Source organism: Scyliorhinus torazame, chromosome 27 (assembly GCF_047496885.1).
Source record: "Scyliorhinus torazame isolate Kashiwa2021f chromosome 27, sScyTor2.1, whole genome shotgun sequence".
Taxonomy (NCBI): domain Eukaryota; kingdom Metazoa; phylum Chordata; class Chondrichthyes; order Carcharhiniformes; family Scyliorhinidae; genus Scyliorhinus; species Scyliorhinus torazame.
In genome coordinates this window covers 10,809,719-10,836,139 of record NC_092733.1, presented here as the reverse complement: position 1 = coordinate 10,836,139, position 26,421 = coordinate 10,809,719, and the positions used below count along the sequence as shown (strand labels likewise).

General features: G+C 54.6%; 1 protein-coding gene across 1 annotated transcript in view; it reads left to right on the top strand.

Moving 5' to 3' along the window:
• The window catches only part of LOC140403200 (uncharacterized), a 330,215-nt gene that overhangs the window by 231,112 nt on the left and 72,682 nt on the right, over positions 1–26,421 (top strand). Inside the window, 7 exon segments of the mRNA XM_072490949.1 lie at positions 14,304–14,357; positions 17,530–17,583; positions 18,509–18,562; positions 20,873–20,980; positions 22,539–22,628; positions 24,869–24,922; positions 25,713–25,820. Of these exon segments, the coding sequence (XP_072347050.1) occupies positions 14,304–14,357; positions 17,530–17,583; positions 18,509–18,562; positions 20,873–20,980; positions 22,539–22,628; positions 24,869–24,922; positions 25,713–25,820 (522 nt within the window).

Sequence of the window (26,421 nt, the reverse complement as noted above, 5' to 3'; positions counted from 1 at the left end):
AGTTTCGGCGAGTGAACACACTGACCTCTTGGTCCGGGACGCTTTCGTGGCAGGTATGCTATCCTCATAAATCCGCCAGCGACTGCTAGAAAGAGACACTCTAGGTCTCAAGGAGGTGCGGGCATTTGCAGGCTCCCTGGAGGTGGCCTCCAGAAACGCCCGCGCTTACGTTCCCGACCGCGCGGCAGCCCCTTGGGCAGCGTGGAACCCCTCCGCAGCCGACCCCGAGAAATCCCCCATCCCCCCTTCAAGCCTGTGCTGCATGGCAGCCCCGGGGGGCCCCGCTGCTACTTTTGAGGGCAGGCCAAGTGCTGCCCGGCCCGCGCATCCACCTGCAAGGGATGCGGCAAAAAGGGCCACTTCGTGGGGGTATGTCAGGCCCGTGCAGTCGCCGCGGTCTCCGGCGGTGAATGCGGACCGCCTCCACAAACCTCTCCACGGTCCCCGTGCGGCCAGCGGTCGCTGCCATCTTCCTACTCCAGGGCCACGTGCGGACCCCGGGCGCTGCCATCTTGTTCCGCGGACGCCACGTTGGAGGGATGGGCACCGCCATTTTGTGCATCCCCAGCCATGTGCGACCAATGGGAGCCGCCATCTTGGATGAACCCCCAGGACCCCAGCTCGGCTGACCACGCACTGCCTGAAGAGAACACTCAACTGCTGCGATTAACCTCGGTGACCCTGGATCAGTCTCGGCCTCGAACACTCTCAACTGCTACAACGACTGTACTCATCAACGGGCACGAGACGTCCTGCCTAATCGGCTCTGGGAGCACGGAGAGCTTCATACACCCCGACACGGTAAGGCGCTGTTCTCTCCTCGGCCACCTCGTTAATCAAAAAATCTCCCAGGCCTCCGGTTCCCACTCAGCGGAGATAAAGGGGTTTTATGTAGCAAACCTCACAGTCCAGGGAAGGGAGTTCAAAAGTTTCCGTCTCTACGTCCTTCCCCACCTCTGCACGGCCACACTCCTAGGTTTAGACTTCCAGTGTAACCTCCAAAGCCTAACCTTCAAATTCGGCGGCCCTATACCCCCCCTTACTGTCTGCGGCCTCGCGACCCTTAAGGTCGATCCGCCTTCCCTGTTTGCGAACCTCACCCCGGATTGCAAACCTGTCGCCACCAGGAGCAGACGGTACAGTGCCCAGGATCGGGTCTTTATTAGGTCAGAGGTCCAAAGGCTACTGAGGGAAGGAGTCATTGAAGCCAGTAACAGCCCCTGGAGAGCTCAAGTAGTGGTGGTAAAGACCGGGTCAGACCATCAACAGGTTTACGCAGCTGGGCGCGTACCCTCTCCCCCGCATATCCGACCTGGTGAACAGGATCGCGCATTTCAAGGTCTTCTCCACGGTGGATCTTAAGTCCGCCTACCACCAGCTCCCCATCCACACTAGTGACCGCAAATACACTGCCTTCGAGGCAGAGGGGCGGCTCTATCACATCTTAAGGGTTCTCTTCGGTGTCACCAACTGGGTCTCGGTCTTCCAGCACGAGATGGACCGAATGGTTGACCGGTACGATTTACGGGCAACTTTCCCGTATCTCGATAATGTCACCATCTGCGGCCAGGACCAGCAGGACCACGACACCAACCTCCGCAAATTCCTCCAGACCGCAATAATCCTTAACCTTACATACAACAAGGATAAATGCGTGTTTAGCACCGACCGCCTCGCCATCCTCGGCTACGTAGTGCGAAATGGAGTTATAGGCCCCGACCCTGAACACATGCGCCCCCTTATGAAGTTCCCCCTCCCTCACTGCTCCAAGGCCCTGAAGCATTGCCTAGGGTTTTTCTGTTACAACGCCCAGTGGGTCCCCAAATATGCAGACAAGGCCCGTCCCCGATCCAATCCACAGCTTTTCCCCTGTTGATAGAGGCCTGCCAGGCCTTCAGCCGCATCAAAGCAGACATTGCAAAGGCCACGATGCGCGCCATCGATGAGTCCCTCCCCTTACAGGTCGAGAGCGATGGATCCGACGTAGCTCTGGCGGCCACCCTCAACCAAGCGGGCAGACCCGTGGCCTTCTTCTCACGTACCCTCCATGTTTCCAAAATCCGCCACTCCTCAGTCGAAAAGGAGGCCCAGGCCATAGTGGAAGCTGTGCGACACTGGAGGCATTACCTGGCCGGCAGGAGATTCACTCTCCTCACTGACCAGCGGTCGGTAGCCTTCATGTTCGATAATGCGCAGCGGGGCAAGATAAAAAAACGATAAGATCTTGCAGTGGAGGATCGAACTCTCCACCTACAACTACGAGATCTTGTATCATCCCGGGAAGCTAAACGAGCCTCCTGACGCCCTGTCCCGCAGCACATGTGCCAACGCACAAGTGGACCGCCTCCGAGCCCTCCATGAGGACCTCTGCCAGCCGGGGGTCACTCGCTTTTTCCACTTTATCAAGACCCGCAACCTGCCCTAGTCCATCGAGGAGGTCAGGACAGCCACCAGGGACTGCCAAATCTGTGCGGAGTTCAAACCGCACTTCTACAGGCCAGAGAAAGCGCACCTGATAAGGGCTTCCTGTCCCTTTGAACGCCTCAGCATGGACTTCAAAGGCCCCCTCCTCTCCACCGACCGCAACACGTACTTCCTGAACGTGATTGACGAGTACTCCCGGTTCCCATTCGCCATCCCCTGCCCTGACATGACCGCAACCACTGTCATCAAGGCCCTCCACAGCATCTTTGCACTGTTCGGGTTCCTCTTACATACATAGCGATAGGGGATCCTCTTTTATGAGCGACGAACTGCGTCAATTCCTGCTCAGCAAGGGCATCGCCTCGAGCAGGACGACCAGTTACAACCCCCGGGGTAACGGAGAGGTAGAGAGGGAGAACGGAACGGTCTGGAAGACCGTCCTACTGGCCCTACGGTCCAGGAATTTCTCAGTCTCCCGCTGGCAGGAAGTCCTCCCGGATGCTCTCCACTCCATCCGGTCACTGCTCTGTACCACCACCAACCAGACACCTCACGAACGTTTCCTTGTCTTCCCCAGAAAGTCCCCCTCTGGGACCTCGCTCCCGACCTGGCTGGCAGTACCCGGATCCATCCTGATCCGAAAACACGTGCGGGCGCACAAGTCGGGCCCGTTGGTCGAGAGGGTCCATCTTCTCCATGCTAACCCCCAGTACGCCTACGTGGCGTACCCCGACGGCCGACAAGATACGGTCTCCCTACGAGACCTGGCGCCCGCCGGAGCCCCACGCACAACCCAGCCACCAGTCCCACCCTCCCCTCCACCAGGGCACCTTATAGGAGGATCGGTCCTTCCGCCGGCCCCGTCTAGGCCCCCCCACCCACCGACACACCCCGCAGACGCTCCCTTCCCAGGTCAACCGTTTTCCCCACCAGCGCAGTCTAGGGGTGTCGAAGCTGCCACAGAGACCGAGGCCACGCCCCGGAGTCACAGACGCCCGAGCCCCCACCGCAGTCACCACCGAAGCTCCGACGATCACAGAAGACGACCAGGGCCCCCGATCGACTGATTGCTTCATTTTAAATTGTAAACTGTAAATTTAAATCACCAATTGTAAATAGTTACAAAACGCTGTACGGAGGAATTACGGTACCTCCATAACTAATTCTACCACATTGCCATGGTTGCAGTATCAGGCCACCACCCCCGCCGGACTCTTTTTTAACAGGGGGTGAATGTGGTAGTAGAGGTATTACTGGTATGCTGGAGCACCGTTGGTGGAAACTGTATGCTTTCTATTGGTCAAGATGTATGGTAGCTCCGCCCTGCGAGGCGGGGTATAAGAGCCCGTGCCGCCCCAGCAGCCTTCATTCTGTACCTGAGTTGCTGGGGGAAACATCTAGCTTATTAAAGCCTTCAGTTGGACTGCAACCTCGCTTTAGTGGACATTGATCGTGCGTCAAACTGCTAATGTGAAGTTGCTTTTAAATATTAACAAAACACTGCCATTTAGTTTGAGTTATCTTTGGAGGGCTGGCACTGGTACAAGGGGCTGAACGATCTCAACTTTAAGAGACGTGAATGATGTACAGTTATATGTACAAAGCATCAGAAATACAGGAAAATAAATGATGCTAAACTTTACTCGACAGTTTCCTTTTAACAAGGGGGTAATGATATTTCTCTGTTCTCTGGTGACCTGCTGAACACCCAGCTTATTTCTCAGGATCACTTTTTCCTTTGTTTAACTTGGCAGAAACTCTGAGAGCATGCTGGGACTATGAAAGCCAAGGATATCCCCTCTCAAATGTTTGAGGAAGCCTTCTGCTGTGGACTTTGGCAGTTTATTCCCCACCCTGCTGTTATTCTGGACCCAGTTTGCAGGAGGAATCTACGGACTCTTCCTGAGCCTTTGCGCTCAGAGTGAGGTCGAGCAAATTGTGGTGGAGTTCGAGGCCAGCGATCGCGGAGAGGAGCCTGGGGCAGGCGAAGGGGGGATCGAGGAACACCATGAGTTGGGATATCCCAGAAGTCAAAACAGTGGGCAAGGGTGAAGCTGGTTGTGTGTAGTACTAGGAGGGGGGGGGACCTATCTGATAGCTTCAGAGAAATAATTCAGGACCAGTTGCCGGCTTTTATACCCCTGTTGAATTGGCTGCCCAGTTAGCGAACAAGAATCATAGAATTTACAGAGCAGAAGGAGGCCATCTGGCCCATCGAGTCTACACCAGCCCCTGAAAGAGCACCCCACTTAAGCCCACACCTCCACCCTATCCACGTAACCCGGCAACCCCACCTACCTTTTGACCAATCCACCTATCCTGCACATCTATGGACTGTGGGAGGAAGCTGGAGCACCCAGAGGAAACCCACGCAGACACGGGGGAGAACGTGCAGACTCCGCACAGACAATGACCCAAGCCGGGGATCGAACCTGGGACTCTGGAGCTGTGAAGCAACTGTGCTAACCACTGTTCTACTGCGCCACCCCTGCCAATGCAATCATCTGGAAGAAAAGGTTTTCACAATTAGTTAATACAGTAGCATTGAACCAATGATAGCAAAACTGAGGCACAAGCTATGTCCCTGGAAATGGAACCTGCGAAATATTTGTTACTGAATGTGGGAAGTCCCACAAGAATCAGGAAACGCGATTTCTTTTCCAGAGAGATCAAGTTTCCCGATTTTCCCCACCCCTTGCCAGTGATGCCACGACATGAATCACATGGATTTCAGGGTGGCGCAGTGGTTAATACTGCTGCCTCACGGCCCCGAGGACCCGGCCCCGGGTCACTGTCCGTTTGGAGTTTGCACATTTTCCCGTGTTTGCGTGGATCTCACCCCCACAACCCAAAAAGATGTGCAGGGTAGGTGGATTGGCCACGCTAAATTGCCCCTTAATTGGGGAAAAGTATGAATTAGGCCCTCTAAATTGTTAAAAAAAGTTGGCAGAGACTTACTTCCACTTAATTAAATATCATTAATGCCCCTCCCCCTCCACACAATTCCCCCCCCCCCCCCCCCCCCCATACCAAATATTCACATGTCGCGAAGCTGGGTTGGCACGGTGCCAACCTGTGGCAGGGAAGTGCTGGGGCGGGTCCAAATGGAAGCCCCATGGAGGGGGAGTGGGAAACGTGCATTTATGTGCGGTGGGTTGGGGGGGGGGGGTGCGGACACTGGGGAGTGCTGGCGATACTGCCATGGTGCTGGTGGGTGGGTGGAACGCTAGCGAGGATTGTTGGGCAGGGGGTGGGGGTAATGCCAGTGATGATTGTCAGTGGGGGGGGGGGGGGGGGCGGGGTGAGATAACCCCCGATACCTCCATGCTGGGGGCTGTGAGGCTGCAATGCTGATCGAGGCACCCATCGAAGATGCAGCCCCCATCGAATGTGCAGGCGGGGGCCCTGTCCTGTCAGAATGTGCAGGCGGGGGCCCTGTCCTGTCAGAATGTGCAGGCGGGGGCCCTGTCCTGTCAGAATGTGCAGGCGGGGGCCTTGTCCTGTCAGAATGTGCAGGCGGGGGCCCTGTCCTGTCAGAATGTGCAGGCGGGGGCCCTGTCCTGTCAGAATGTGGAGGCGGGGGCCGGCTGTAGCGGGCCCTGTCCTGTCAGAATGTGGAGGCGGGGGCCCTGTCCTGTCAGAATGTGGAGGCGGGGGCCGGCTGTAGCGGGCCCTGTCCTGTCAGAATGTGGAGGCGGGGGCCCTGTCCTGTCAGAATGTGGAGGCGGGGGCCCTGTCATGTCAGAATGTGGAGGCGGGGGCCCTGTCATGTCAGAATGTGCAGGCGGGGGCCCTGTCCTATCAGAATGTGGAGGCGGGGGCCCTGTCCTGTCAGAATGTGCAGGCGGGGGCCCTGTCATGTCAGAATGTGGAGGCGGGGGCCCTGTCATGTCAGAATGTGGAGGCGGGGGCCCTGTCCTGTCAGAATGTGGAGGCGGGGGCCCTGTCCTGTCAGAATGTGGAGGCGGGGGCCGGCTGTAGCGGGCCCTGTCCTGTCAGAATGTGGAGGCGGGGGCCGGCTGTAGCAGGCCCTGTCCTGTCAGAATGTGGAGGCGGGGGCCCTGTCCTGTCAGAATGTGGAGGCGGGGGCCGGCTGTAGCGGGCCCTGTCCTGTCAGAATGTGGAGGCGGGGGCCCTGTCCTGTCAGAATATGGAGGCGGGGGCCCTGTCATGTCAGAATGTGGAGGCGGGGGCCCTGTCATGTCAGAATGTGCAGGCGGGGGCCCTGTCATGTCAGAATGTGGAGGCGGGGGCCCTGTCATGTCAGAATGTGGAGGCGGGGGCCCTGTCCTGTCAGAATGTGGAGGCGGGGGCCCTGTCCTGTCAGAATGTGCAGGCGGGGGCCCTGTCATGTCAGAATGTGGAGGCGGGGGCCCTGTCATGTCAGAATGTGGAGGCGGGGGCCCTGTCCTGTCAGAATGTGGAGGCGGGGGCCCTGTCCTGTCAGAATGTGGAGGCGGGGGCCGGCTGTAGCAGGCCCTGTCCTGTCAGAATGTGGAGGCGGGGCCCTGTCCTGTCAGAATGTGGAGGCGGGGGCCGGCTGTAGCAGGCCCTGTCCTGTCAGAATGTGGAGGCGGGGCCCTGTCCTGTCAGAATGTGGAGGCGGGGGCCGGCTGTAGCAGGCCCTGTCCTGTCAGAATGTGGAGGCGGGGGCCCTGTCCTGTCAGAATGTGCAGGCGGGGGCCCTGTCCTGTCAGAATGTGGAGGCGGGGGCCCTGTCCTGTCAGAATGGTGGCGTAAACCACATCCACTCATTTCTTTTTCTCCAAGTGGCGAAATATTTGGGGAGGAAACTGGTCTGTGCAACTGGAGAGTTACACATCGGCTTTCAGCCTGGGGAGGACAGTTTGCCACATCCTGGTAAGGTTCCGCCCGCTATGTCTGACGTGTGAACTGTGCACTGGTACCATCGTGTGAAACAATATCGGAAGATAAATTAGAATCTTGTCTGTCCCTTCCCTGCTGTGTATAAATTGTATGTTTCCCGGAGCTGGAGAACCAGTGAATTTGGTTCATTTTCTTTTCACGTGGGGGGATTGTCTCAGCCCACGCAGGGCCGGAGAATCGCCGGGACGGGCGCTGGGGACGGGACGCTGCCCCAACGCAGGTCCGCCGATTCTCCAGAGAGCGGAGAATCGGCGCCAGCACGGTCAGCGCAGCGCTGGTTGGGGGCCGCTCAATGTGACCCCCCCACCCCCCCCGGCGATTCCCCGCCCGGAATGGGCCAAGCAGCCATGCCAAAAAAAACGAGTCCCGCCGGCACCATTGACACCTGCTCTTACCCGGTGGGATCTCGGCGTGGATGCATCCGGGGGCGGCCTGGTGGAGTGGGGGGGGAGGGGAGGGTTGTCCGACCCCGGGGGGGGGTGGGGGCTCCGCTGTGGCCTGGCCCGCGATCGGGGCCTACCAATCGGTGGGCCGGCCTCTCGGGCTGGGGGCCTCTATTGTTCCACGCCGGTCCCTGTAGCCCTACACCATGTTGCGTCGGGGCCAGCGCAGCGAAGGGAGCCACTGCGCATGCACGGGTTGGCGCCGGTTCCACTGCGCGTCCGCGACTTGCCGCCGGTTTCATTGCGCGTGCACGGGTTGGCGCTGGTTCCACTGCGCATGCGCGAGTTGCCGCCGGATTCACTGCGCGTGCACGGGTTGGCGCCGGTTCCACTGCGCATGCATGAGTTGCCGCGGTTTCACTGCGCATGCATGAGTTGCCGCGGTTCCACTGCGCGTGCGTGAGTTGCCGCGGGTTTCACTGCACATGCGTGAGTTGCCGCCGGTTCCACTGGGCATGCGCGAGTTGCCGCCGGTTTCATTGCGCGTTCGCGAGTTGCCGCCGGATTCATTGCGCATGCACGGGTTGGCGCCGGTTTCATTGCGCGAGCGCGAGTTGCCGCCGGATTCAGTGCGCATGCACGGGTTGGCACCAGTTTCACTGCGCATGCGCGAGTTGGCACCAGTTCCGCTGCGTATGCGTGAGTTGCCGCCAGTTTTACTGCGCATGCAAGGGTTGGCACCGGTTTCACTGCGCATGCGGGAGTTGGCGCTGGTTCCACTGCGCGTGCGTGAGTTGCCGCCGGTTTCATTGCGCGTGCACGGGTTGGCACGAGTTCCACTGCGCATGCGTGAGTTGGAACCAGTTCTACTGCGCGTGCGCGAGTTGGCACCAGTTCCAAAGCGCGTGTGCGAGTTGGCACCAGTTCCACTGCGCGTGTGCGAGTTGGCACCAGTTCCACTGCGCATGCGCGAGTTGGCACCAGTTCCAAAACGCGTGTGCGAGTTGGCACCAGTTCCAAAACGCGTGTGCGAGTTGGCACCAGTTCCACTGCGCGTGCGCGAGTTGGCACCTGTTCCACTGCGCGTGCGCGAGTTGGCACCAGTTCCACTGCACGTGCGCGAGTTAGCACCAGTTCCACTGCACGTGCGCGAGTTGGCACCTGTTCCACTGCGCGTGCGCGAGTTGACACCAGTTCCACTGCGCGTGCGCGAGTTGGCACCTGTTCCACTGCGCGTGCGCGAGTTGGCACCTGTTCCACTGCGCGTGCGCGAGTTGACACCAGTTCCACTGCGCGTGCGCGAGTTGGCACCAGTTCCACTGCGCGTGCGTGAGTTGGCACCAGTTCCACTGCGCGTGCGTGAGTTGCCGCCGGATTCATTGCGCATGCGCGAGTTGCCGCCGGTTTCACTGCGCATGCACGGGTTGCCGCCGGTTCAACTGCGCGTGTGCGAGTTGCCGCCGGATTCATTGCGCATGCGCGAGTTGCCGCCGGTTTCACTGCGCATGCACGGGTTGCCGCCGGTTCAACTGCGCGTGCGCGAGTTGCCGCCGGATTCATTGCGCATGCGCGAGTTGCCGCCGGTTTCACTGCGCATGCACGGGTTGGCGCCGGTTCCTCTGCGCGTGCGCGAGTTGCCACCGGATACATTGCGCATGCACGGGTTGGCGCCGGTTCCACTGTGCATGCGCGTGTTGCCGCCGGTTTCATTGCGCGTGCACAGTTTGCCGCTGGTTCCACTGCGCATGCGTGAGTTGCCGCCGGTTGCACTGCGCATGTGCGAGTTGCCGCCGGTTCATTGCGCATGCACGGGTTGGCACCAGTTCCACTGCGCATGCGCGAGTTGCCGCCGGTTTCACTGCGCATGCGCGAGTTGCCGCCGGTTTCACTGCGCATGCGCGGGTTGCCGCCGGTTTCACTGCGCATATGCGAGTTGACACCAGTTCCACTGCACATGCACGAGTTGGCACCAGTTCCACTGCGCGTGCGCGAGTTGGCACCTGTTCCACTGCGCATGCACGAGTTGGCACCAGTTCCACTGCGCGTGTGTGAGTTGCCGCCGGTTCCACTGCGTGTGCGTGCGTTGGCACCTGTTCCACTGCACATGCACGAGTTGGCACCAGTTCCACTGCGCGTGTGTGAGTTGCCGCCGGTTCCACTACGTGTGCGTGAGTTGGCACCAGTTTCACTGCGCATGCGCGAGTTGGCACCTGTTCCACTGCGCGTGCGCGAGTTGGCACCAGTTCCACTGCGCGTGCGCGAGTTGGCACCTGTTCCACTGCGCGTGCGTGAGTTGGCACCAGTTCCACTGCGCGTGCGCGAGGTGGCACCAGTTCCACTGCGCATGCGCGAGTTGACACCAGTTCCACTGCGTGTGCATGAGTTGGCACCAGTTCCACTGCGTGTGCATGAGTTGACACCATTTCCACTGCGCGTGCGTGAGTTGGCACCAGTTCCACTGCGCATGCGCGAGTTGGCACCAGTTTCACTGCGCATGCACGAGTTGGCACCAGTTTCACTGCGCGTGCGCGAGTTGGCACCAGTTTCACTGCGCATGCGCGAGTTGGCACCAGTTTCACTGCGCATGCGCGAGTTGGCACCAGTTTCACTGCGCATGCGCGAGTTGGCACCAGTTTCACTGTGCATGCGCGAGTTGGCGCCGGTTTCACTGCGCATGCGCGCGTTGGCACCAGTTTCACTGCGCATGCGCGAGTTGGCACCAGTTTCACAGCGCATGCGCGAGTTGGCACCAGTTCCACTGCACGTGCGTGAGTTGGCACCAGTTTCACTGCGCGTGCGCGAGTTGGCACCAGTTCCACTGCGCGTGCGTGAGTTGGCACCAGTTCCACTGCGCGTGCGCGAGTTGCCGCCGGATTCATTGCGCATGCGCGAGTTGCCGCCGGTTTCATTGCGCATGCACGGGTTGCCGCCGGTTCCACTGCGCGTGCGCGAGTTGCCGCCGGATTCACTGCGCATGCGCGAGTTGCCGCCGGTTTCATTGCGCATGCACGGGTTGGCACCAGTTCCACCGCGCATGCGCGAGTTTGGCACCAGTTCCACTGCGCATGCGCGAGTTGCCGCTGGTTTCACTGCGCATGTGCGAGTTGCCGCCGGTTTCACTGCGCATGCGCGAGTTGCCGCCAGTTTCACTGCGCATGCGCGAGTTGCCACCAGTTTCACTGCGCATGCGCGAGTTGGCACCAGTTCCACTGCGCGTGCGCGAGTTGGCACCTGTTCCACTGCGCGTGCGCGAGTTGGCACCAGTTCCACTGCGCGTGCGCGAGTTGGCACCAGTTCCACTGCGCGTGCGCGAGTTGGCACCAGTTCCACTGCGCGTGCGCGTGTTGGCACCTGTTCCACTGCGCGTGCGCGAGTTGGCACCAGTTCCACTGCGCGTGCGCGAGTTGGCACCTGTTCCACTGCGCGTGCGCGAGTTGGCACCAGTTCCACTGCGCGTGCGCGAGTTGACACCAGTTTCACTGCGCATGCGCGAGTTGGCGCCGGTTTCACTGCGCGTGCGCGAGTTGGCACCAGTTTCACTGCGCGTGCGCGAGTTGGCACCTGTTCCACTGCGCGTGCGTGAGTTGGCACCAGTTCCACTGCGCGTGCGCGAGTTGACACCAGTTTCACTGCGCATGCGCGAGTTGGCGCCGGTTTCACTGCTCGTGCGCGAGTTGGCACCAGTTTCACTGCGCGTGCACGAGTTGGCACCAGTTTCACTGCGCATGCGCGAGTTGGCACCAGTTTCACTGCGCATGCGCAGGTTGGCGCCGGTTTCACTGCGCATGCGCGAGTTGGCGCCGGTTCCACTGCGCGTGCGCGAGTTGGCGCCAGTTCCACTGCGCGTGCGCGAGTTGGCACCAGTTCCACTGCGCGTGCGCGAGTTGGCACCAGTTCCACTGCATGTGCGCGAGTTGACACCAGTTCCACCGCGCGTGCGCGAGTTGGCACCAGTTTCACTGCGCATGCGCGAGTTGGCACCAGTTTCACTGCGCATGCGCGAGTTGGCACCAGTTTCACTGCGCGTGCGCGAGTTGGCACCAGTTTCACTGCGCGTGCGCGAGTTGGCACCAGTTTCACTGCGCATGCGCGAGTTGGCGCCGGTTTCACAGCGCATGCGCGAGTTGGCGCCGGTTTCACTGTGCGTGCGCGAGTTGGCACCAGTTCCACTGCGCATGCGCGAGTTGGCGCCGGTTTCACTGCGCATGCGCGAGTTGGCGCCGGTTTCACTGCGCGTGTGCGAGTTGGCGCCGGTTTCACTGCACGTGCGCGAGTTGGCACCAGTTCCACTGCGCATGCGCGAGTTGGCGCCGGTTTCACTGCGCATGCGCGAGTTGGCGCCGGTTTCACTGCGCGTGTGCGAGTTGGCGCCGGTTTCACTGCACGTGCGTGAGTTGGCACCGGTTTCACTGCGCGTGCGTGAGTTGGCACCAGTTTCACTGCGCGTGCGCGAGTTGGCGCCGGTTTCACAGCGCATGCGCGAGTTGGCGCCGGTTTCACTGTGCGTGCGCGAGTTGGCACCAGTTCCACTGCGCATGCGCGAGTTGGCGCCGGTTTCACTGCGCATGCGCGAGTTGGCGCCGGTTTCACTGCGCGTGTGCGAGTTGGCGCTGGTTTCACTGCACGTGCGCGAGTTGGCACCAGTTCCACTGCGCATGCGCGAGTTGGCGCCGGTTTCACTGCATGTGCACAGACCCGCAGTCCCCATCTGACGCCGGAATCGGCAGCTGGAGTGGCGTGGGTCGCTCCAGTGCCGTGCGAAACACGACGGCATTTACGACGCGTCAACACCTAGCCTCAGGATCAGAGAATCCCGCCCTCGGAATGTGGACTTCATTGGCTGGGCTCCGCATTTATTGTCCATCCCTAATTGCCCTCAAGAAGGTGGTGGTGAGCCGCTGCCTTGAGCCACTGCAGTCGATGAGGTGGAGGTACATCCACAGTGCTGTTAGGGAGGGAATTACAAGATTTTGACCCAATGACGGTGAAAGAATGGTGATATGTTTCCAAGTCACGATGGTGAGTGACTTAGAGGGGAACTTCCAAGAGATGGTGTTCCCACGCGTCTGCTGCCCTTGTCCTCCTAGATGGTGATGTTTGTGGGTTTGGAAGGTGCTGCCTCAGGAGCCTTGGTGAGTTGCTGAAGTCCATCTTGTAAATGGTACACACGGCTGCTACTGTGGTGGAGGGTGTGGATGTTGGAGGTGGTAGACGGGGCACCAATCAAACGGACTGCTTTATCCTGGATGGTGTCGAGCTCCATGAGTGTTGTTGGAGCTGCGCTCATCCAGGCAAGTGGAGAGTGTTCCATCACACTCCTGACTTGGGCCTTGTAGGTGAGTGAATTACTCACCACCAGATCTTTAGCCTCTGAAATGCTCTTGTATCCACAATATTTATATGACTGGGTTCAGTTCAGTTTCTGGTCAATGGTAACTGCCAAGATGTTGATAGTGGGGCATTCAGTAATGGTAATGCCACTGAATGTCAAGAGGAGATGGTTAGACTCTTGTCCGAGGTGCCCATTGCCTGGCACTTTCCTGGAGCGAATGTTACTTGTTACTTGTCAGCTCATCTGAACGTTGTCCAGGTCTTGCTGCTTAAGGGCAGGGACTGCTTCAGCGGCGTTGCGAATGTTGCTGAACATTGTGCGATCATCAGCGAACATTCCACTTCTGCCTCCCAATCGCTGGATAAGGGTTCGGCCATTTTGGGCTGAGATGAAGAGAAATGTCTTCACTCAGAAACTTCTGTGGTCTTGGGGATTTTCTACCTCAGGGAGCTGTGGACACCCAGTCATTGACAGGGGAGGCAGTGGTCCAGTGGTATTGTCGGCAGGCTAGTAATCCAGAGACCCAGAGCAAGACCTGGGGACCAGGGTTCGAATCCTGCCACAGCAAATGATAAAATTTGAATTCAATAAAAATCTGGAATTAAAAGTCTAATGATGACCATGCAACCATTGTTGATTGTCGTAAAAACCCATCTGGTTCACTAATGTCCTTCTGGGAAGGAAATCTGCCGTCATTCCCTGGTCTGGCCTATATGTGACTCCACAGCAATGCAGTTGACTCTTATATTGAGGTCTTGAGTACAAAGGGATGGGTTGAGAAAATGGAGTTTAGATCGACCATGATCGTATCAAATGGGAAAGTAGGCCCAAAAAGGCTGCTGCTCCTATTCTTTATCTTATATACACTGGGAAGTCTCCACCATGATGCTCATTTGTATAAGTGTAAAAAGTAGTTTATAAACTGCAGACTCAATGTATATTAAAGGTGATCAAACTGGCTTTGGTTATATTCAACCCTCTTCCCGGAGGGGTCCAAAGTTTGAGGTGCTAGTGCATCCGCTCAATCTGCATTCACGGCTTTTGGACAACGAGCCCACAATTGGTAATCTTGCGTTCCAGATTCAGTAAAGTCAGTGTTGAATGACCACCCTCTGGTGCTGATCAATCGATGGCTCGCGATGCAGACCGCCCAGTTGTGAGAAACCTGACCAGCCTCGGACGCGGGCGGGCTTCCTCCGAGTCGAGGCCCGGGAGAGTAGAATCGGAGTCAACGCTTTGCTTTGCGAAGGCTGATGATGTCATTTGTGCTTTTTCAGGGACCTCAAGGACCTCAGGGGCCGAACGGGTTTCCAGGACCTAAGGGACCTCCGGTGAGTGGTGTTTCCTCATTTCCTTTTATTCGGGAGGAGGAGGTTTTCAAGTCTGTTGAGTTCTTGGTCTGGAGGCTCACCTTTGAGCCTTCATAATCTCACTGGAGCACCAGTGAAGGGTGGGTTTGGTGATCAACACCTGGATCGTGACATTTATCCCCGTGGTCTTGCCGATCCTGGGGATGGGCGGCACAGTAGCACAGTGGCTAGCACAGTTGCTTCACAGCACTAGGGACCCCGGTTCGATTCCCGGCTTGGGTCTGTGTGGAGTCTGCACGTTCTCCCCGTGTCTGCGTGGGTTTCCTCCGGATGCTCCGTTTTCCTCCCACAAATCCCGAAAGATGTGCTTGTTAAATGAATTGGACATTCTGAATTCTCCCTCCGTGTACCCAGACAGGCGCCGGAATGTGGCGACGAGGGGATTTTCACAGTAACTTCACTGCAGTGTTAATGTAAGCCTACTTGTGACAATAATAGAGATTATTATTATCTCGCCTTCTTTATCGGGGATGATACATAGAATTAATTCATATAGCAGGGAGAGAGCAGGAAATACTCTTCCATTTCTGTGTTGCATGTGTCGGTTCTGTTGTGGGAGGCTGATGTACAGCATGGGGTGGAAAGTAAGAGAAGGGTGTGTGTATGTGGGGAGAGCGGATTTACCCAGCGATTCTCCGGAATATTCCCCAGCACCAGTCCCGGGAGAACTTTGATGAAAATCCAACAAGGAGCTGGGAATGCTATCTCTGGGGTTAGGTGGGAGACGTGCAATAGACCAAGTAATGTTGGCTAAGTGGTTAGCACCGCTGCCTCATAGCTCCAGGGGCCTGGGTTCGATTCCAGCCTTGGGTGGCTAAGTGAAGTTTACACATTCACACATGTCTGCGTGTGTTTCCTCCGGGTGCTCCGGTTTCCTCCCACTCTCCAAAGATGTGCAGGTTAGGTGGATTGGCCACACTAAATTGCCCTTAGTGTCCAAGGATGTGCGGATTTTGTTCTGGGTTACGGGGATAGGACTGGGTAGACAGGGGAGTGTAAATGGGTAGAGAGGTTATTTGAAGGGTTGGTGCAGACTCGATGGGCAGAATGACCTCCTTCTGCACTGGAACAGAAACAAAGGGGTTCTGTTCCGGCCTGCCATGGGAATCGCCGCGAGCAGGAATTTCCGATATCCGGATGGGTGTGATCGGAAAAATCCCACCCAAAGTTTGAGAAGAGAGTCACACCACTAACGTTTTTTTTTTGCAAGCGTGACCAAGCGTGTCCACTGTTCAAAAAGCCAAGACAATGAAAAATCACAAACCAATTGGAACAGCTCGTGGGAAACCTGATAGAACCAAAAAAAGGCCTTAGGAATGTTATGGGCCAGGGTTTAGAGAACCCCAAAGTGTATCATGAAGTTCACCTGACCCACAAGTTTTAATAGATTGTGGTATGGGGAGCACACGGCCCACTCTACAGGTGTGGGACAGCAGAAATGGAAAAGTTTTTTTTAAAGCAAAACAATGTTTATTCTATGAACTCAAGTTTACCTATTTAAAACATACAGTGAACATTTTTGCAACCATTTTTTCAATTCAATTAATTTTCAATTAATTCAAATACATCCCCCAAAGAATACAACACTAAGTAATAACTTCCCAAACAACATCCAGAAGACAGAAGAAACACCTTTCAACAGAAGCACATCAGGTTAAAGTCACTACTGTTCTTAGTTTTAAATCACCAGGATCGATTTACAGTCTTTAGATTACAGAGAGAGATTCATACACCTTCTGGCTGTGACTGCAGCTATCCAGCTCTGAAAACGAAACTAATACACATCCTGCAGCCTGCTCAAAAACAAAAGTAAAAAGCTGACAGACAGCCCAGCTCCGCCCACTCTCTGACATCACTGCAGTAATAAACACCCATTTCGTAAAGGTACTCTCACATGACAGGAATAAAACTTGGAAATGTAATGCGCACAAAGACTGACAAACTTTGAGAGACTTTGAAATTGTTCAATAAAAGAATGAGGCTTTGCGGCCCAATTAAATCAGCTTAATCCAGGAGGTTACATTAGAATAGATTTCAAATCAATGTATAATCAGACATTGTCTTCAATAATTACATGGTTGAAAGGTTGTAAATTATTTCATGTCCCAACTTCACCTCAATCAAAATGGGATGAGCAATGGATTAAAGATAGCTATCAGGAATGGGTGGGTTGTCTTATAAGGAAGGGATGAACAGTCTAGGTTTGTATCCACTGGAGTTTAGAAGAGTAAAAGGCGACTGGATTGAAACCTTTAAGATCCTGAGGGTTGTTGACAGGGTGGATGTGGAGAGGATGTTTCCTCTTGTGGGAGAATCTAGAATGAGGGGTCAATGTTAAAAAAATGCAGGGGTCTCTCATGTAAGACAGCGATGAGGAGAATTTATTTCTCCTGAGGTTCGGGAGTCTCGGGAACTCTCTTCCTCACAAGGCAGTCGAAGGAGAAACTTTGAATATTTTTAAGGCAGAGACAGATGGATCCTTGATTGGCAAGGGGGTTATCGGGGGGTCGGCAGCAACGAGGGGTGAGGTTACAATCAGAACAGTCACGATCTTACTGAGTGGGCTCGAGGGGCCGAGTGGCCTGCTCCTGCTCCGCTCGGTACGTTCTCAGCAGAGGTTGAGTGGAATAGTCCAGTGACGCTCCTGAACGCCAGAGGGTGGTGGGAATGTGGAACTCGCTACCACAGGGAGTGGTTGAGCAGAGATGCGTTAGAGGATAAACTGGATAAACACACGAGGGAGAAAGGAGCTGAACATTGTCCAGACTGGCGGGACAAAGAGGGAGGAGTCTCGATTGGCACGCTCGGACCAAATACCATCGACCCATTTTATCAATTTAAAATCTGGAATTATTTCAGGTTTGTTCCCAAAGAGCTGGGAGATTTGGTTCTGTTGTCCCTCGCTCCGATAACATGTTTCTTCTTCACAAGGACCTGTTCCTCGGGCAAGTTGGGGGCGTTAATGTGCTGGAAATGTCAGACACTTTGGCCTCAAAGAATCTTTTTACCCCCCCCCCCCCCCTCCCCCCCCCCCCCCCCCCGACTCCCCAAATACACCTTGGGGTAGATGTTGGCACCCTCACGAATAATCTGGAGGATACTGATCGTGCTAATGACTCTTGTCATCCTTCAGGGACCTGCAGGAAAGGACGGAATACCGGGGCACCCAGGTCAGCGAGGCGAGCCTGTAAGTTTCACCTTTGTTATGTACTGTTTCTAAGCAGCGACTCCAGACGCCCTTGCGGAATAGTCCCGCCCACTGATGCTCACAGTGCAGAGGACAGATCTTGGAGTTTGGTGATTGAGGAAGCTCATCACTGCTTGCACCCGCGCCTGAGTATCTTCTGCTCATGTCTTGTGAAGATTCATTTCTCCAGGAAACAGGGGGGGGGGGGGGGGGGGGGTGGTAATTCTCTTTGCCAGTTTCCCATGGAATTCCTCTACAGAACAACCTGTCATCGGAAATAGGAGCAGGAGTAGGCCATTCGGCCCCTCAGCTCTGGTCCTCCATTCAGTTAGATCATGGCTGACCATGCAGCTGAATGCCATCTTCCCCCTCTCCCCATATCCCTTCATTTCTTTTACTGTCTAACTGTCGACTTCCGTCTTGAACATTCTCAATGAAGGAGCCTCCACAGACATCTGGGGTAGAGAACGCCAAAGATCTGCCTCCCTCTCTGAGTGAGGAAATTCTTCCTCCTCCCAGTGGGGGGCGCCGTTCGCTGGCGGCAGGATTCTCTCTTCCCACCGCATGTCATTGGGATTCTCCATTGAAGCCACCCCACGCCGCTGGGAAACCCACGAGAGTAGGAAGAAGGAATCCCAGCAGTTGGAGAATTGCGGCCTGTGTTCCCCTGGTTTTTGAACCCTGCCCCTCCTCGACAGGGGAAACATCCTTCCTGCATGTACCCTGTCGAGCTCTGTCAGAGTATGTCCCAATGAGATCACCTCTCATTCTTCTAAGCCCTGACCAATACAGGCCCAGCCTGCTCAAGCTCTCCTCTCAGACAACCGCGCGCCATACCACAAATCATTCTCAGTCTGTACCTGTGCTTACAATCCTTTCATATCAGCTCATTGGTTTTTCATTTTATTTCAATCCAATTCTGCAGGGTTTCCAAGGCAAAACTGGACCCATCGGGCCACCAGGTGTCGTTGGTCCTCAGGTAAGCTCCGAAGAGCTGGGGCACTCTTGATGCACGCGGATAGTTCCAGCAGAGTTTGATTTATTGTCACATGTACCGAAGTACAGTGAAAAGTATTTTTTTTCTGCGGCCAAGGGAACGTACTCAGGACGTACACAGTAGACAAAAAGAATAATCGACAGAGTACATTGACAAACGGTACATCGATAAACAGTGATTGGTTACAGTGCGGAACAAGGGGCCAAACAAAGCAAATACATGAGTAAGAGCAGCATAGGGCGTGGCGAATAGTGTTCTTACAGGGAACAGATCAGTCCGAGGGGGAGTCGTTGAGGAGCCTTGTAGCTGTGGGGAAGAAGCTGTTCCTATGTCTGGATGTGCGGGTCTTCAGACTTCTGTACCTTCTGCCTGATGGAAGGGTCTGGAAGAGGGCAAAGCCTGGGTGGGAGGGGTCTCTGACAACGCTGTCTGCATTCCTGAGGCAGCGGGAGGGGTAGACAGAATCAGTGGGATGATGGCAAGCTTGTGTGATGCGTTGGGCTGAGTTCACCACACTCTGCAATTTCTTGCGATCAGTTGCCATACAGATAATCTGAACCACAGTGATGCCACTTTTTGGGGTTTTTTTGGGGGGGGGGGAAATGGACAAGTTTATTCTGCTGGGATGAGGTTTCAGTGAGATAGACACCCACCCACCATCTCTGGGTAACACACATGAACCTAGATGATGCAGAAGCAACAGATTTGAACAATCCTCTGCCAGCGCTACGTTCTGTATTTGGAGGAGCAGATCGTCACAGTCAGGAGAAATGGTTTGCAGTTACTGACCACCATCTACAGAATTCTCGTTCGAAAATGGGTGACTAACGCTGGAGAGCTGCTTGGGCAGATTGGAGCAGGGCATCGGTGATTGGGTGCAGTAGAGTGCCCCACATTCTAATTTTGAATAAATAGCTGGATCTCCTGTGGGGATACCACAAAAATCCAACGCAAAGTGGTCTATCCTCGGAAAGCACTGGTCAAGGGAAGACGGGGATGGGCGACAAATGCTGGCCTTGACAACCGTGCTCACATCCCATGGACGGGGACCTGAAGCTCCATTTCTAGGAACGCATTGGACGGTTGTGCCTGTGAGGCCTGTAGGCGACGATGGGGAAAGCCTATCAAACAGGCCCCTGCAATTGAGACTCTCAGACGGAAAGTGCGACACATGTAACAAATAGACTATCGATTTAAACAAAGGGCACTTGGGGATGGGTAATAATTGCAGGCCTAGCCATCCCCAGAAACAATAGTGACGGAGTAGATACACTTTTTAAATTGGTAACACTGGTGAAGTTCCTGCAACAAAACATGTACACCCCTCAAGACTGTTTAATGAATATTGTTCGATTACATCTCCAGCAGGAAATCCCGACAGGTAGAGCTGTTTAATACAACCAGCATCTCCTCTATTATTAATGATGAGTGTAGATTGTAAGGAAGCTCTCGGAAATGAGCTGAGATTTGAAATGAGTGTTAACCGTGGCTCCGTTGGTTGCAATCTTGCCTCGAGAATTGGAAGACCGTGGGCCCGGGGCCTACACTGAATCAAAGCTGACACTCCAGCCCAGTACCGAGTGAGTGCTGTACTGTCAGAGACGCTGTCCTTTCTGTGGGACATAAAGGCCGGAATTGTCCGACCCTCCGCCGGGTCGGAGAATCCCCGGGGGGAGGCGCGAATCCCGCCCTGCCGCTCCGACGCCGGCTGCCTTATTCTCCGGCGCCGCTTTTCGGGCGGCAGCGGGATTCCCGCCTCGCCAGTCGGGGGCTGTTGACAGCGCCCCCCCCCCCGCCGCCGGCGATTCTCTGGGCCCTGATGGGCTGAGCGGCCGTCCATTTTTGGCCAGTCCCGCCGGCGTGAATTACTCACCTCACGCACGGCGGGACCTGGCAGGTGAGTATGCGGGTGCGGTCCTCGAGGGGACACGGGGGGGGGGGAATCCGACCCCGGGGGGGCCCCCATGGTGGCCTGGCCCACGATCGGGGCTCACCAATCTGCGGGCGGGCTTGTTCCGTGGGGGCACCTCTTTGTTCCGCGCTGGGCTCCTGTAGGGCTCCACCATATTGCCCGGGGGCCGGCGCGGAGAAGAGAACCCCCCCCCCGTGAGAAAACAGATTAGCCAGTCATTATTCTGAGGATTTGCCTTGCGGGAATTTTCTGTGCGCAAATTAGCTGCCGTCTTTCCGACATCACAACCGTAACTGCGCTTGCTTCGTTGGCCGTACAGAGCATTGCAATGTGAAAAGCACTATATAAATGTGAGGTTTTTTCTTCCCTTTGTCCATTAGGGTTCTGCGGGTGACAGTGGACTGATGGGAGAGCGTGGACATCCTGGAGCACCAGGTCCTCCAGGTGAACAAGGAATCCCAGGTACCGCTGGAAAGGAAGGGGCTAAGGTACGTTTGCTGATTGTTCTCGGCGATTCCCAGGAGTTTCCGATTCTTGAGGATGTTTTCTCAGCTTGGCCGGAGTTAGTGTGCTGAGCACATCGTCTCTCGTTCCACAGAGCTGGATTCTGTTTTGCCCCCACTACCACCACCACCACTACAGCCCCATCGCCTGCCCCCACTCCTCAGAGTCCACATACACTCCCCGTCTCCCTGAGTTCAGGTCAACTGAAGCTACTTAACGCAGTGAAAACGGTAGCCTGGCTAAAACGTGTCGGTCACAGCCTCGGATCTTTTCAGTCTGTGTTTCTCCAGGCCAAAGCAGTCGGTGTGTTTTGCCGGAGAGAGCCATCATATAATAATAATCTTTATTAGTGTTACAAGTGGGCTTACATTAACACTGCAATGACGTTACTGTGAAAATCCCCTAGTCATCACATTCCGGCGCCTGTTCGGGTACACAGAGGGAGAATTCAGAATGTCCAATTCACCTAACAGTGAATTCGCGACTTGTGGGAGGAAACCGGAGCACCCGGAGGAAACCCACGCAGACACAGGGAGAATGTGCAGACTCCGCACAGTCACCCAAACCGGGAATCGAACCTGGGACCCTGGAGCTGTGAGGCAACAGTGCTAGCCACTGTGTTACAGTGCCATTGCACATTACACATCTCACGCCCCCCCCCCCCCCCTTGATATATCCCCGTAACGCTGCAGGTTTACTTCCCTCCTTTTGAGATCTGTCATCGCTTCTCCTTCAACCGCCCTCATGGTCTCAGCTCGACGCCACACGCTGCGTAAAATAGCTCTTCCCCCCCCCCCCACTCATCACCACCTTCTCTCTTGCCCAAAGCTGCTCCCCAACCCCAACCCCCACCCCGAACAATTGAAACCGGTCATGGGGATCTCCCAGTCCGTTAACCTGTAAAGACACCATTCGATGCACCCAGGGAGAGTTTGCGATAACCCAAGGAAATTGAAATTTACTCCAGAAATATTTCTGGGAATTTGGCTGGGATTTGTTTGCAAGTTTTAATGGGAATTATTTGGGAATTTGGGGGCAATTTTTGTGGCGGTTTAATGGGAATTCCTAAAAGAGTTTTTATGGAAATCTTTGGGAATTTTGATGGGAATTATTTTGGCAATTTTAATGGGAAATTTGGGAGAATTTTTAAGGAATTTTCATGGGATGAATTTTAGAACAATTTTAATGGCAATTGTTTTGGAAATTTTCATGGGAATCTTGGGAATTCTGATGGGGTTTATTTGGAGATTTTAAAGGGAATCTTTTGGGAAAATTTCATGGGGATTTTTAAAGAATTTTGGGAATTGTTTTGAAAATTTTTAATGGAATTCTTTTGGGAAATTTAACGGGCATTTTGAACTAATTGTAACAGGCATTTTTAAAGCATTTGAATGGGAATTGTTTTGAAAATTTTAATGGGAATCCTTTGGGAATTTTTGTGAAGTTTTAATCAGGAATTTTCACGGGAACTTTTAAAGAATTTTAATGAGAATTTATTTTGGAAATATGTTTGGAAATTCTAATGCCCTTCCTTCCTTCCAGGGAGACCCCGGTCCCTTTGGTTCAGCTGGAAAACCTGGTCCTGCTGGATTACGGGGATTCGCAGGAGTGCGAGGACTGCCGGGAGCTTTGGTAAGGCCCCCTAGCAGCTGCAGGAAATGTGGCAAGAGCAGAGAAATTGCACCCTCAGGTTTTGCTGCAGCTTGTAATCTGGGAAGGATGCTTGCGCCAGATTATTACTGACATCGGAGGCAGTTCAGAGAAGGTCCACCCGGCAGGTTCATGGGGTGAGGGCCTTGTCTTGTGAGGAATGGTTGGCTCCTATACTTGGGGTTGAGAAGAATGTAGGATTTTGAGGTGGCTCATCAGGGTGCACCATGGGAGGATGTTTTTACCTCAGGGCGGGGGGGTGGGGTGGGGTGGGGGGTGGGAGGGGGTAGGAATCGAGAACCAGGAGCAGCGTTTTCAAATAAGGGGTCACACAAGGACCGAGTCACGTTCCACAAATTCTGATTGACTTCAACACAGGTTCTTTGACTCCGTTACGGTGAGGGAAGATTGGGAATAATTTCAGCGTCAAACCGACCTTTTTAATGACCACGTGAGCACGTTTCATCCCGGATCTGACTGACCGCCCGCCATCTGGGAGTTTTTAAATATTATTTGATGTGTTGTGGGCGTCGCTGGCCGGGCCGAGCATTTAGTGCCCCTCCCTGATTGCCCTCGGACTGAGTGAGTGACCCGGCCATCTCGGAGGAGCAGTCAAGAGTTGGCCGCATTGCTGTGTGGGTCAGAGGTCACAGGTAGGCCAGACCGGGTAAGGTTGGCAGATTTTCCTCCCTGAAGGGCGTGAGTGAACCAGAGGGGATTTTTAACGACAATCGGCGGTATTTTCCTGGTCGTCATTACTGAGACTCGATTTTATTATCTGCCCGAATTTAAATTCCGTCAGATGCTGCAGTGGTTTATGTTGTAAGTGGACGATCTTGTGAGGTCGGAGTGACATTGGTTCAATGGATTTCCTTGTCAAATGTTGGTGAATGCATGGGCTTGGATAGAGAAAGGCCTTCTACTCAGCATCGTGACAGGAAGGTAGCAAGATTGAATAGACGTGTTGACCTGATCGTTGATCATGGCCAACACTGGCAGGGAAAGGGGGCCAAAACTTACAACAACAGGAAGTATATTTTTGAACAGGAAGTGGGAGGCCCATGCTAGGTGGCCCTGTTTTTAATGGCTTACCTCGGGGATGAGGTAACCGGCCTTCTTCCGGTGCTTGGCACTGGGTGGATTGAACTGCTGCGCGGAGAAGTTTCCTTCAGCGTTTCCAAACTGGTTGCCAGCCGGAGAATCCAATGGGATACAAGGAAGCCATTCAGCCCATCATGTCTTGTGGAGGTTTGAGAGAGCTATACAATTGGCTCCACTACCCCCATGGCTTGACATTATTTTTCCCCTCCTTCAAGGATTTATCCCGTTTGGAAGTTATTTACCCAATCTGCATCCAGCGCCCTTTCATCACCACTCGCAGAGTTAAAATAAAATCCTTCTCCTATCATTTCTTTTCACCTAAAACAATAAGTCCACCTTCTGCTAGAAAAATGTTTCTCCTTATTTTTTATATCAAAAGTTCTCATGAGTTTTTATTTCACATTTTAGAGTGCCCAATCTTTTTTTTTCCAATGAAGGGGCAATTTAGCGTGGCCAATCCACCTACCCTGCACATCTTTTGGGTTGTGGGGGTGAGACCCACGCAGACACGGGGGGAAAGTGCAAACTCCACACGGACAGTGACCCGGGGCCGGGATTGAACCCGGGTCCTCGGCGACGTGAGGCGTCAGTGCTAACCACTGAGTCACCGTGATGCCCTAAAAGCCCCCATGAATTTCCATATCTTTATTACTGATCGAATCGTACAATCCTTACAGTGCAGGAGGAGGCCATTCGGCCCAACGAGTCTGCACCGGACCTCTGAAAGACCACCCTACCCACACCCACTCCCCCTGCCCTTTGCCACGTAACTGAATTCCCTCATTGCCGGTGCCAATCACCTCTGTAACCCAGACTTTGACATCCTTCCTGGGATGTCATGTCCAGATTGGAAGGTGCTAATCCAGGTGAGGCTGAGCCAATATTGCGCCGAGCTTTAAACATTACTTCCTCACTCTTGAATTACTTTGTACCCTTAATAAAGTCAAGAACCACACTTTTTATTTTAACGGCTTCTCATTTTGCCTTGTCACTTTCAAACATTTTTGTCTCTGAGACCCCACCCTTTAATGTTGTACTTCATGATTTTTAATTGTATTGTGTTTGTTGCTGATTTGTTGCCTAGCTGCAATGTTCACCGTTTTGTTCTTCCTGGCCCGCAGGGTCCCCCTGGATTGAAAGGATCAGAGGGGCAGATGGGTCCAGCAGGCCCGACGGTGAGTGAGGATCCTCGTCCGCGCTGTACTGCGTCGCGTTCTCCTCCTCAGGCACCGAATGCCGCCAATCTCTGGCGCCCGGAACTCGGGGCAATGTTTCCGAGCCGACCGGCGTTTCCCTCTCCCTGAGTGACTGCAGCTCAGGATAAACTGCCCCTGGGGAGCGCAGCGCACATTCACCAGAGCGCTACCATGGTTCCAAGGCTTAGATCATGACGATGGATGACGTAAACGAGCCGTCGATTTCACGAGCTGTCTGCTTCTCGAATGTAGATGGTTGGTGGGGTGGGCTGGAGGGTTTTAGGTCTTTGAGATGAATCAATAGCGAGAGATCGTTTCTGCTGGCTGTGGGGACGCCTCGGACCAGCGGGCTTAACCTTAAAACCAGAGCCAGATCATCAGGAGAGAAGGTTACAGAACTCTTCTGCGCACCAAGTGTGGAATTCAATCCCAGAACGATTTCAAACCTGAATATGATAGATTTTGTCTCGTCCAAGGTACGAAGCGTAATGGGGTCACCGGGGATAAATGGAATTGAGAGAAGTTGTCATGTCACAGTAGCATTATGGGATGGAATTACCTCCACCTGCCCCTAATTCTGATGTCCTCTAGCCCGGTGTGTTTCTCAACATGGACTCAAAACCCCTCGCTGGCAAACTTATCCGGTCACCAACAGAAATTACATCTCAAGCTTCGACCACTGACACGATTGTTTGGGGAGAAAGTGGATTCCGCTCCTGGGAGCCCCCGGCTGCACTGGATAACCTAACCCTCCAATGTCTTTACGCAGGGGTCAACAGGAGAACGAGGGCCGAATGGTCGAGCCGGAGCCATAGGCCTGCCAGGGCGACCTGGGGGTCCAGGGCCCCCTGGCCCTCTTGGGGAGAAAGGCGCCGTGGTAAGTCTTGCCATCTGCTTCTTACCCCAAACCAATCCCGGTGGATACTTAACATGTTCCTTCTTATTAGCTGTCAGGGGAGTGGGGGGGGCGGGGGGGGATAGGCACATTCTTGTTTCTCACTTTATCTTATTCTTTCCATTCCTAAAGTGACCCTCGCTGAATAAGCTCGGGACGCGAGCTTGTTATTAAGACATTTCCCATTCCTTTCATTGTCTTGTTCACATCGCCCAATAGTAAGCAGGGTTTTCACAAATTACTTGAGCGCTGCAGGAGGAGGTTCTCAAGAATGATCGGCGAACTGAAGAGCTTGTCATACGAGGAGCGGTTGAGGACTCTGGGTTTTACTCGATGGAGTTTAGAAGGATGAGGGGGGATCTCATTTACTGTGAGGCCTGGATAGAGTGGATGTGGAGAGGGTGTTTCCACTAGCAGGAGAAACTAGAAGCCAAGGACACAGCCTCAGACTGAAGGGACGATCCTTTAAGACTTTATTTTATTTGTTCGTGGGACATGGGCATCGCAGGCTGTGCCAGCATTTATTGCCCATCACGAGGGAGCAATCGCATTGCTGTGCGTTTGAAGACACATGTCGGCCAGA